Source organism: Anomaloglossus baeobatrachus, chromosome 10, assembly GCF_048569485.1.
Source record: "Anomaloglossus baeobatrachus isolate aAnoBae1 chromosome 10, aAnoBae1.hap1, whole genome shotgun sequence".
In the NCBI taxonomy this organism is placed as follows: Eukaryota; Metazoa; Chordata; class Amphibia; order Anura; family Aromobatidae; genus Anomaloglossus; species Anomaloglossus baeobatrachus.
Genome location: NC_134362.1, coordinates 212,809,650 through 212,823,153, shown reverse-complemented (window position 1 = coordinate 212,823,153; position 13,504 = coordinate 212,809,650). Strand labels below are relative to the sequence as shown.

At 58.2% G+C, this 13,504-nt stretch overlaps 1 protein-coding gene across 4 annotated transcripts in view; it reads left to right on the top strand.

The window, feature by feature from the left end:
* Window positions 1-2,256: 2,256 nt before the first annotated feature.
* The window catches only part of MTSS2 (MTSS I-BAR domain containing 2), a 71,974-nt gene continuing 60,726 nt past the window's right edge, over window positions 2,257-13,504 (top strand). For all 4 annotated transcript variants that reach the window (XM_075326268.1, XM_075326266.1, XM_075326267.1 and 1 more), the window contains exon 1: window positions 2,257-2,585. In XM_075326268.1, coding sequence (XP_075182383.1) covers window positions 2,517-2,585 — 69 coding nt within the window. In that variant the 5' untranslated portion in view covers window positions 2,257-2,516. The remainder of the gene's footprint in view (window positions 2,586-13,504) is intronic.

The following is a 13,504-nucleotide window of genomic DNA, read 5'->3' as shown; positions in this document are numbered from 1 at the left end:
GACATCACCAGGGGAGGTTGAGGCACACATATGATATCACCAGGGCAGGTCGGGGCACACATATGACGTCACTGGGGAGGTCGGGGCACACACATGACATCACTGGGGAGGTCGGGGCACACATATGACATCACTGGGGAGGTCGGGGCACACATATGACATCACTGGGGAGGTCGGGGCACACATGTGACATCACTGGGGAGGTCGGGGCACACATGTGACGTCACTGGGGCAGGTCGGGGCACACATGACATCACAGAGGAGGTCGGGGCACACATGTGACGTCACTGAGGAGGTCGGGGCACACATGACATCACTGAGGAGGGCACACATTTAACATCCCCGGGGCAGGTTGGGGCACACATATGACGTGACCGGGGCAGGTCGGGGCACACATGTGACGTCACTGAGGAGGTCGGGGCACACATATGACATCACTGAGGAGGTCGGGGCACACATGTGACATCACTGAGGAGGTCGGCGCACACATGTGACGTCACTGAGGAGGTCGTCGCACACATGTGACGTCACTGGGGCAGGTCGGGGCACACATATGACATCACTGGGGAGGTCGGGGCACACATATGGTATCACTGCGGCAGGTCGGGGCACACATATGATGTCACTGGGGCAGGTCGGGGCACACATATGATGTCACTGGGGCAGGTCAGGGCACACATATGACATCACTGGGGAGGTCGGGGCACACATATGAAATCACTGAGGAGGTTGGGGCACACACATGGTATCACTGCGGCAGGTCGGGGCACACATATGATGTCACTGGGGCAGTTCGGGGCACACACGTGACATCACTGGGGCAGGTTGGGGCACACATGTTACATCACTGGGGAGGTCGGGGCACACACATGACTTCACTCGGGAGGTCGGGGCACACATATGACATCAGTGGGGCAGGTCGGGGAACACACGACATCACTGAGGCAGGTCGGGGCACACACGTGACATCACTGGGGCAGGTTGGGACACACACGTGACATCACCAGGGGAGGTTGAGGCACACATATGACATTACTGGTGAGGTCGGAGCACACATATGACATCACCAGGGGAGGTTGAGGCACACATATGATATCACCGGGGCAGGTCGGGGCACACATATGACGTCACTGGGGAGGTCGGGGCACACACATGACATCACTGGGGAGGTCGGGGCACACATATGACATCACTGGGGAGGTCGGGGCACACATATGACTTCACTGGGGAGGTCGGGGCACACATGTGACATCACTGGGGAGGTCGGGGCACACATGTGACGTCACTGGGGCAGTTCGGGGCACACATATGACATCACTGAGGAGGTCGAGGCACACATGTGACGTCACTGAGGAGGTCGGGGCACACATGACATCACTGAGAAGGTCGGGGCACACATGTGACATCACTGAGGAGGTCGGGGCACACATATGACATCACTGAGGAGGTCGGGGCACACATGTGACGTCACTGAGGAGGTCGGGGCACACATGACATCACTGAGGAGGGCACACATTTAACATCTCCGGGGCAGGTTGGGGCACACATATGACGTGACCGGGGCAGGTCGGGGCACACACGTGACGTCACAGGGGCAGGTCAGGGCACACATGTGACGTCAGCAGGGCAGGTTGGGGCACACATATGATGTCACTGGGGCACACACGACGTCACTGGGGCAGGTTGGGGCACACACATGACGTCACTGAGGAGGTCGGGGCACACACATGACATCACTGGGGAGGTCGGGGCACACATGTGACGTCACTGGGGCAGGTCGGGGCACACATGACATCACTGAGGAGGTCGGGGCACACATGTGACGTCACTGAGGAGGTCGGGGCACACATGTGACATCACTGGGGAGGTCGGGGCACACATATGACATCACTGGGGCAGGTTGGGGCACACACATGGTATCACTGCGGCAGGTCAGGGCACACATATGACGTCTCTGAGGAGGTTGGGGCACACATATGACATCACTGGGGAGGTCGGGGCACACATATGATGTCACTGGGGCAGTTCGGGGCACACACGTGACATCACTGGGGCAGGTCGGGGCACACATATGACATCACTGGGGAGGTCGGGGCACACACATGACTTCACCGGGGCAGGTCGGGGCACACATATGACATCACTGGGGAGGACGGGGCACACATATGACGTCACTGGGGAGGTCGGGGCACACATCTGACATCACTGGGGAGGTCGGGGCACACTCATGACGTCACCGGGGCAGGTCGGGGCAGTGCGGGCTCGGGGATGATCCGGGGCTCCGCAGACAGCGCCCCCTCCCCTCCGGCTGTCACAGCTCCCTCCTCCTCCTCCCCTCTCCCCAGTCTGCAGTGCAGGCAGCGGCAGGCGGATCGCTGCAGAGCCCGGGCGCCGTCTCTCCCGGATAAGGAGGATGCTGGCGGCTGTGACCGCGGACACTGAGTGACTGCCCGCTCCGGACTCCCGCTGCCGCCCGTCACCCCGGTCCCCGCACCGCTCCCCCACATCTGCGCAGCATGGAGGCGGTGGACAAGGAGTGCGGCGCGCTGGGGGGGCTCTTCCAGGCCATCATCAATGACATGAAGGTACCGGGGGTCGCACTCATCTCCCGGGGTCTGTCATCTCCCGGCGGTGGGGGAGGGGCTGCCATCTTTGTGTAAGTGGCAGGAGGCTGCTGCAGAGCATCTCACCCCTGCATTACCAGGGTGTTACCGGGAATGCCACCCTCTGCCCCCCGCACCTGCCGGGCATCCTGCGGCACCGGCCCCGCCACCAGCAGGGCCAGCACACCCCTCATCAGAGCCGAGACCCCCAAATGTCTGCCCTGAAGGTCACAGAGACGGAGACACGGGGCCAGAGCGATGGAGACAAGGGGCCGGGGGTCAGAGCGATGGAGACATGGGGGCCGGGGGTCAGAGCGATGGAGACAAGGGGTCAGAGCGATGGAGACACGGGGCCAGAGCGACGGAGACAAGGGGCCGGGGGTCAGAGCGATGGAGACATGGGGGCCGGGGGTCAGAGCGATGGAGACACGGGGCCAGAGCGATGGAGACACGGGGTCGGGGGTCAGAGTGATGAAGACAAGGGACCGGGGGTCAGAGCGATGGAGACACGGGGCCAGAGCGATGGAGACAAGGGGCCGGGGGTCAGAGCGATGGAGACATGGGGGCAGGGGGTCAGAGCGATGGAGACAAGGGGTCAGAGCGATGGAGACACGGGGCCAGAGCGACGGAGACAAGGGGCCGGAGGTCAGAGCGATGGAGACATGGGGGCCGGGGGTCAGAGCGATGGAGACAAGGGGTCAGAGCGATGGAGACACGGGGCCAGAGCGATGGAGACAAGGGGCCGGAGGTCAGAGCGATGGAGACACGGGGTCAGAGCGATGGAGACACGGGGTCAGAGCGATGGAGACACGGGGTCAGAGCGATGGAGACACGGGGCCAGAGCGATGGAGACACGGGGTCGGGGGTCAGAGCGATGGAGACATGGGGGCCGGGGGTCAGAGCGATGGAGACAAGGGGTCAGAGCGATGGAGACACGGGGCCAGAGCGACGGAGACAAGGGGCCGGGGGTCAGAGCGATGGAGACACGGGGCCAGAGCGATGGAGACACGGGGCCAGAGCGATGGAGACACGGGGTCAGAGCGATGGAGACACGGGGCCAGAGCGATGGAGACACGGGGTCGGGGGTCAGAGCGATGGAGACAAGGGGCCGGGGGTCAGAGCGATGGAGACACGGGGTCAGAGCGATGGAGACACGGGGTCAGAGCGATGGAGACACGGGGTCAGAGCGATGGAGACACGGGGTCAGAGCGATGGAGACACGGGGCCAGAGCGATGGAGACACGGGGTCGGGGGTCAGAGCGATGGAGACAAGGGGCCGGGGGTCGGAGCGATGGAGACACGGGGTCAGAGCGATGGAGACACGGGGTCAGAGCGATGGAGACACGGGGCCAGAGCGATGGAGACACGGGGTCGGGGGTCAGAGCGATGGAGACAAGGGGCCGGGGGTCAGAGCGATGGAGACACGGGGTCAGAGCGATGGAGACACGGGGCCAGAGCGACGGAGACAAGGGGCCGGGGGTCAGAGCGATGGAGACACGGGGTCAGAGCGATGGAGACACGGGGTCAGAGCGATGGAGACACGGGGTCAGAGCGATGGAGACACGGGGCCAGAGCGATGGAGACACGGGGTCGGGGGTCAGAGCGATGGAGACAAGGGGCCGGGGGTCGGAGCGATGGAGACACGGGGTCAGAGCGATGGAGACACGGGGTCAGAGCGATGGAGACACGGGGCCAGAGCGATGGAGACACGGGGTCAGGGGTTAGAGCGATGGAGACAAGGGGCCGGGGGTCAGAGCGATGGAGACACGGGGTCAGAGCGATGGAGACACGGGGTCAGAGCGATGGAGACACGGGGTCAGAGCGATGGAGACACGGGGTCAGAGCGATGGAGACACGGGGCCAGAGCGATGGAGACACGGGGTCGGGGGTCAGAGCGATGGAGACACGGGGCCGGGGGTCAGAGCGATGGAGACATGGGGGCCGGGGGTCAGAGCGATGGAGACAAGGGGCCGGGGGTCAGAGCGATGGAGACAAGGGGCCGGGGGTCAGAGCGATGGAGACATGGGGGCCGGGGATTAGAGCGATGGAGCCAAGGGGTCAGAGTGATGGAGACACGAGACCGGGGGTCAGAGCGATGGAGACACGGGGTCAGAGCTGTGGAGACACGGGGTCAGAGCTGTGGAGACACGGGGTCAGCGATGGAGACACGGGGTCAGAGCGATGGAGACACGGGGCCAGAGCGATGGAGACACGGGGTCAGAGCGATGGAGACACGGGGTCAGAGCGATGGAGACACGGGGTCAGAGCGATGGAGACACGGGGTCAGAGCGATGGAGACACGGGGTCAGAGCGATGGAGACAAGGGGTCAGAGCGATGGAGACACGGGGCCAGAGCGATGGAGACACGGGACCGGGGGTCAGAGCGATGGAGACATGGGGTCAGAGCGATGGAGACACGGGACCGGGGGTCAGAGCGATGGAGACAAGGGGTCAGAGCGATGGAGACACGGGGTCAGAGCGATGGAGACAAGGGGTCAGAGCGATGGAGACACGGGGCCAGAGCGATGGAGACACGGGACCGGGGGTCAGAGCGATGGAGACATGGGGTCAGAGCGATGGAGACAAGGGGCCGGGGGTCGGAGCGATGGAGACAAGGGGCCGGGGGTCGGAGCGATGGAGACAAGGGGCCGGGGGTCGGAGCGATGGAGACAAGGGGCCGGGGGTCAGAGCGATGGAGACAAGGGGCCGGGGGTCAGAGCGATGGAGACAAGGGGCCGGGGATCAGAGCGATGGAGACAAGGGGCCGGGGGTCGGAGCGATGGAGACAAGGGGCCGGGGATCAGAGCGATGGAGACAAGGGATCAGAGCGATGGAGATAAGGGGTCAGGGGGCGATGGAGACAAGGTGCGGGGGTCACAGCGATGTAGACAAGGGGCCGGGGGGTCAGAGCGATGGAGACAAGGGGCTGGGGGTCAGAGCGATGGAGACAAGGGGCCGGGGGTCAGAGCGATGGAGACAAGGGGCCGGGGGGGTCAGAGCGATGGAGACAAGGGGTCGGGAGTCAGAGCGATGGAGACAAGAGGCCGAGGGTCAGAGCGATGGAGACAAAGGTCCAGGATCAAAGCAATGGAGACAAGGGGCTGAGGGGGCCAAAGCGATGGAGACAAGGGATCAGAGTGATGGAGACAAGGGATCAGAGCGATGGAGATAAGGGATCAGGGGGCGATGGAGACAAGGTGCGGGGGTCACAGCGATGGAGACAAGGGGCCGGGGGTCAGAGCAATGGAGACACGAGGCCGGGGGTCAGAGCGATGGAGACAAGGGGCCGGGGGGGTCAAAGCGATGGAGACACGGGGCCCGGGGTCAGAGCAATGGAGACATGGGGCCCGGGGTCAGAGCGCTAGAGACAAGGGGCCGGGGGTCAGAGCGATGGAGACAAGGTGCGGGGGTCACAGCGATGTAGACAAGGGGCCGGGGGGTCAGAGCGATGGAGACAAGGGGCCGGGGGTCAGAGCGATGGAGACAAGGGGCCGGGGGTCAGAGCGATGGAGACAAGGGGCCGGGGGGGTCAGAGCGATGGAGACAAGGGGTCGGGAGTCAGAGCGATGGAGACAAGAGGCCGAGGGTCAGAGCGATGGAGACAAAGGTCCAGGATCAAAGCAATGGAGACAAGGGGCTGAGGGGGCCAAAGCGATGGAGACAAGGGATCAGAGTGATGGAGACAAGGGATCAGAGCGATGGAGATAAGGGGTCAGGGGGCGATGGAGACAAGGTGCGGGGGTCAGAGCGATGGAGACAAGGGGTCAGAGCAATGGAGACACGAGGCCGGGGGTCAGAGCGATGGAGACAAGGGGCCGGGGGGGTCAAAGCGATGGAGACACGGGGCCCGGGGTCAGAGCAATGGAGACATGGGGCCCGGGGTCAGAGCGCTAGAGACAAGAGGCCGGGGTCATAGCCATAGATACAAGGGGCCGGGAGTCAGAGCGATGGAGACAAGGGGCCGGGGGGTCAGAAGGATGACGACAAGGGGCCGGGGGTCAGAGCGATGGAGACAAGGGGCCGGGGGTCAGAGGGATGGAGATAAGGGGCCGGATTAAGAGCAATGGAGACAAGGGGCCGGGGGTCAGAGCGATGAAGACAAAGGTCCAGGATCAAAGCAATGGAGACAAGGGGCTGGGGGGGCCAAAGCGATGGAGACAAGGGATCAGAGTGATGGAGACAATGGGCCGGGGGTCAGAGCGATAGAAACACGGGGCCGGGGGTCAGAGCAATGAAGACAAGGGGTCAGGGGTCAGAGCGATGAAGACAAGGGGTCGGGGGTCAGAGCGATGGAGACAAGGGGGCCGGGGGTCAGAGCGATGGAGACAAGGGGCCGGGGGTCAGAGCAATGGAGACACGAGGCTGGGGGTCAGAGCGATGGAGACAAGGGGGCCGGGGGTCAGAGCGATGGAGACAAGGGGCCGGGGGTCAGAGCAATGGAGACAAGGGGCCGGGGGTCACAGCGATGGAGACAAGGATCTGGAGGTCAGAACGATAGAGACAAGGGGCCGGGGGTCAGAGCGATGGAGACAAGGGGCTGGGGGGCCAAAGTGATGGAAACAAGAGGTCAGAGCGATGGAGACAAGGGGTCGGGGGTCAGAGTGATGGAGACAAGGGACCGGGGGTCAGAGTGATGGAGACAAGGGACCGGGGGTCAGAGCGATGGAGACAAGGGGTCAGAGCAATGGAGACAAGGGGCCGGGGGTCACAGCGATGGAGATAAGGGGTCAGGGGGCGATGGAGACAAGGTGCGGGGGTCACAGCGATGGAGACACGAGGCCGGGGGTCAGAGCGATGGAGACAAGAAGCTGAGGGTCACAGCAATGGAGACAAGGGGCCGGGGATCAGAGCGATGGAGACAAGGGATCAGAGTGATGGAGATAAGGGGTCAGGGGGCGATGGAGACAAGGTGCGGGGGTCACAGCGATGGAGACAAGGGGCCGGGGGTCAGAGCGATGGAGACAAGGGGTCAGAGCAATGGAGACACGAGGCCGGGGGTCAGAGCGATGGAGAAAAGGGGCCGGGGGGTCAAAGCGATGGAGACACGGGGCCCGGGGTCAGAGCAATGGAGACATGGGGCCCGGGGTCAGAGCGCTAGAGACAAGGGGCCGGGGTCATAGCCATAGATACAAGGGGCCGGGGGTCAGAGCGATGAAGACAAGAGACCGGGGGTCAGAGCGATGGAGACAAGGGGTCTGGAGTCAGAGCGATGGAGACAAGGGTCCAGGATCAAAGCAATGGAGACAAGGGGCTGGGGGTCAGAGCGATGGAGACAAAGTTCCAGGATCAAAGCAATGGAGACAAGGGGCTGGGGGGGCCAAAGCGATGGAGACAAGGGATCAGAGTGATGGAGACAAGGGGCCGGGGGTCAGAGCAATGGAGACAAGGGGTCGGGGGTCAGAGCGATGGAGACAAGGGGGCCGGGGGTCAGAGCGATGGAGACAAGGAACCGGGGGTCAGAGCAATGGAGACAAGGGGCCAGGGGTCAGAGCGATGGAGACAAGGGGTCGGGGGTCAGAGCGATGGAGACAAGGGGCCGGGGTCAGAGCGCTAGAGACAAGGGGCCGGGGTCATAGCCATAGATACAAGGGGCCGGGGGTCAGAGCGATGAAGACAAGAGACCGGGGGTCAGAGCGATGGAGACAAGGGGTCTGGAGTCAGAGCGATGGAGACAAGGGTCCAGGATCAAAGCAATGGAGACAAGGGGCTGGGGGTCAGAGCGATGGAGACAAAGTTCCAGGATCAAAGCAATGGAGACAAGGGGCTGGGGGGGCCAAAGCGATGGAGACAAGGGATCAGAGTGATGGAGACAAGGGGCCGGGGGTCAGAGCAATGGAGACAAGGGGTCGGGGGTCAGAGCGATGGAGACAAGGGGTCCGGGGGTCAGAGCGATGGAGACAAGGAACCGGGGGTCAGAGCAATGGAGACAAGGGGTCGGGGGTCAGAGCGATGGAGACAAGGGGGCCGGGGGTCAGAGCGATGGAGACAAGGAACCGGGGGTCAGAGCAATGGAGACAAGGGGTCGGGGGTCAGAGCGATGGAGACAAGGGGTTGGGGATCAGACTTAAATGTCTGCTCTCTGGTTTGTGCGCACATTAAGTATTTGGTGCAGAAGTGTCTGCATTTCTTGGTAGGAAAACGCTATTGGAAAATGTCTGCATCTCCCGGATCAGGCTGCGTTTTTCCCGGATCAGGCTTCGTTTTTCCCGGATCAGGCTGCGTTTTTCCCGGATCAGGCTGCGTTTTTCCCGGATCAGGCTGCGTTTTTCCCGGATCAGGCTGCGTTTTTCCCGGATCAGGCTGCAGTTTTCCCGGATCAGGCTGCAGTTTTCCCGGATCAGGCTGCAGTTTTCCCGGATCAGGCTGCAGTTTTCCTGGATCAGGCTGCAGTTTTCCTGGATCAGGCTGCAGTTTTCCCGGATCAGGCTGCGTTTTTCCCGGATCAGGCTGCAGTTTTCCCGGATCAGGCTGCAGTTTTCCCGGATCAGGCTGCAGTTTTCCCGGATCAGGCTGCAGTTTTCCCGGATCAGGCTGCAGTTTTCCCGGATCAGGCTGCAGTTTTCCCGGATCAGGCTGCAGTTTTCCCGGATCAGGCTGCAGTTTTCCCGGATCAGGCTGCAGTTTTCCCGGATCAGGCTGCATTCACACTGCAGTGTTTTTCCATCAGTCACAATCCGTCGCCTTGAGGAAATTTGGTCTCCGGCAACACATTTTACAGGATTCAGTTTTTTCCCCATAGACTTGTATTAGTGACGGCTTGTTACTGATGGCCTTACATTGCATCCACCGCGTGCCGGCTCGGTGGTGGAGTGACTGATGGCCTTACATTGCATCCACCGCGTGCCGGCTCTGTGGTGGATTGACTGATGGCCTTACATTGCATCCACCGCGTGCCAGCTCGGTGGTGGAGTGACTGATGGCCTTACATTGCATCCACCGCGTGCCGGCTCGGTAGTGGAGTGACTGATGGCCTTACATTGCATCCACCGCGTGCCGGCTCGGTGGTGGATTGACTGATGGCCTTACATTGCATCCACCGCGTGCCGGCTCGGTGGTGGAGTGACTGATGGCCTTACATTGCATCCACCGCGTGCCGGCTCGGTGGTGGATTGACTGATGGCCTTACATTGCATCCACTGCGTGCCGGCTCGGTGGTGGAGTGACTGATGGCCTTACATTGCATCCACCGCGTGCCGGCTCGGTGGTGGAGTGACTGATGGCCTTACATTGCATCCACCGCGTGCCGGCTCGGTGGTGGAGTGACTGATGGCCTTACATTGCATCCACCGCGTGCCGGCTCGGTGGTGGAGTGACTGACCGTCCGGCAGAAGGAGCTGACACTGTATCGTTTGTTACTGCGCAGGATTCCGTCCCAATCCGTCACGAGGTATAATGGCGGTCTATGGGGCTGGATTCCGCCATGTTCTACTGAGCATGCCCAGTATGTACAGTCACAGTGCGAGGCTCCAGAGAGGGATATTCCACACACAATTTTACCTATAACAACATCTATTCTGCCCCTTTCTCTACAAACTGTAAAACACAGGAACAGATCACCAAAATGTCCTGCACTCCTATTGGGCTGTACCAAAAACAAACGGATCATGACAGATCCATCGTAAAACGGACGCACAACGGATGTAACGGACGCGAAGGATCAGTTATTTCACAGGATTCCTGTGAACTGAATCCTGGGAAATAACACATCCATTGGCAGCTGAAAAACGACGGATCCGTCACAACCACTGACCTGACGGATCCGAACCGTCTGAAGTGTGACTGTCGCCTGATTGCGGGTCCTGCTGCGGAATCTTCCCCATTCATTGCTGCTGTAAAATCTGCGGTAAATACAAGGAAAAAAAGACAAGAACGAGACGTCCGGACTCATCCACCGCAAGCACCGCAATATGTAACAAAAGCCCAGCAAAACCGCAGCATCCGAACACGGCTCACACAAACAAGGACTGTTAGGGGAGGTTGTCAGAATTTCCTTCCATGACGTAACAGCGATTTTTTGTACAATGCACAATGTAAAGACCATCCTGCTACAGACACAAAGTAACAGCACCAATACCACCCTCAGTACCTGCATATACACACTGCACAGTACCACTCCTCCTCCTCTGTATATATACACTGCACAGTACCACTCCTCCTCCTCTGTATATATACACTGCACAGTACCACCCTCAGTACCTGCATATACACACTGCACAGTACCACTCCTCCTCCTCTGTATATATACACTGCACAGTACCACTCCTCCTCCTCTGTATATACACACTGCACAGTACCACTCCTCCTCCTCTGTATATATACACTGCACAGTACCACTCCTCCTCCTCTGTATATATACACTGCACAGTACCACCCTCAGTACCTGCATATACACACTGCACAGTACCACTCCTCCTCCTCTGTATATATACACTGCACAGTACCACTCCTCCTCCTCTGTATATATACACTGCACAGTACCACCCTCAGTACCTGCATATACACACTGCACAGTACCACTCCTCCTCCTCTGTATATATACACTGCACAGTACCACTCCTCCTCCTCTGTATATACACACTGCACAGTACCACTCCTCCTCCTCTGTATATATACACTGCACAGTACCACTCCTCCTCCTCTGTATATATACACTGCACAGTACCACCCTCAGTACCTGCATATACACACTGCACAGTACCACTCCTCCTCCTCTGTATATATACACTGCACAGTACCACTCCTCCTCCTCTGTATATATACACTGCACAGTACCACTCCTCCTCCTCTGTATATATACACTGCACAGTACCACCCTCAGTACCTGCATATACACACTGCACAGTACCACTCCTCCTCCTCTGTATATATACACTGCACAGTACCACTCCTCCTCCTCTGTATATATACACTGCACAGTACCACTCCTCCTCCTCTGTATATATACACTGCACAGTACCACTCCTCCTCCTCTGTATATATACACTGCACAGTACCACTCCTCCTCCTCTGTATATATACACTGCACAGTACCACTCCTCCTCCTCTGTATATATACACTGCACAGTACCACTCCTCCTCCTCTGTATATATACACTGCACAGTACCACTCCTCCTCCTCTGTATATATACACTGCACAGTACCACTCCTCCTCCTCTGTATATATACACTGCACAGTACCACTCCTCCTCCTCTGTATATATACACTGCACAGTACCACTCCTCCTCCTCTGTATATATACACTGCACAGTACCACTCCTCCTCCTCTGTATATATACACTGCACAGTACCACTCCTCCTCCTCTGTATATATACACTGCACAGTACCACTCCTCCTCCTCTGTATATATACACTGCACAGTACCACTCCTCCTCCTCTGTATATATACACTGCACAGTACCACTCCTCCTCCTCTGTATATATACACTGCACAGTACCACTCCTCCTCCTCTGTATATATACACTGCACAGTACCACTCCTCCTCCTCTGTATATATACACTGCACAGTACCACTCCTCCTCCTCTGTATATATACACTGCACAGTACCACTCCTCCTCCTCTGTATATATACACTGCACAGTACCACTCCTCCTCCTCTGTATATATACACTGCACAGTACCACTCCTCCTCCTCTGTATATATACACTGCACAGTACCACTCCTCCTCCTCTGTATATATACACTGCACAGTACCACTCCTCCTCCTCTGTATATATACACTGCACAGTACCACTCCTCCTCCTCTGTATATATACACTGCACAGTACCACTCCTCCTCCTCTGTATATATACACTGCACAGTACCACTCCTCCTCCTCTGTATATATACACTGCACAGTACCACTCCTCCTCCTCTGTATATATACACTGCACAGTACCACTCCTCCTCCTCTGTATATATACACTGCACAGTACCACTCCTCCTCTGTATATATACACTGCACAGTACCACTCCTCCTCTGTATATATACACTGCACAGTACCACTCCTTCTCCTCTGTATATACACACTGCACAGTACCACTCCTCCTCCTCTGTATATATACACTGCACAGTACCACTCCTCCTCCTCTGTATATATACACTGCACAGTACCACTCCTCCTCCTCTGTATATATACACTGCACAGTACCACTCCTCCTCCTCTGTATATATACACTGCACAGTACCACTCCTCCTCCTCTGTATATATACACTGCACAGTACCACTCCTCCTCCTCTGTATATATACACTGCACAGTACCACTCCTCCTCCTCTGTATATATACACTGCACAGTACCACTCCTCCTCCTCTGTATATATACACTGCACAGTACCACTCCTCCTCCTCTGTATATATACACTGCACAGTACCACTCCTCCTCCTCTGTATATATACACTGCACAGTACCACTCCTCCTCCTCTGTATATATACACTGCACAGTACCACTCCTCCTCCTCTGTATATATACACTGCACAGTACCACTCCTCCTCCTCTGTATATATACACTGCACAGTACCACTCCTCCTCCTCTGTATATATACACTGCACAGTACCACTCCTCCTCCTCTGTATATATACACTGCACAGTACCACTCCTCCTCCTCTGTATATATACACTGCACAGTACCACTCCTCCTCCTCTGTATATATACACTGCACAGTACCACTCCTCCTCCTCTGTATATATACACTGCACAGTACCACTCCTCCTCCTCTGTATATATACACTGCACAGTACCACTCCTCCTCCTCTGTATATATACACTGCACAGTACCACTGCTCCTCCTCTGTATATATACACTGCACAGTACCACTCCTCCTCCTCTGTATATATACACTGCACAGTACCACTCTTCCTCCTCTGTATATATACACTGCACAGTACCACTCCTCCTCCTCTGTATATATACAC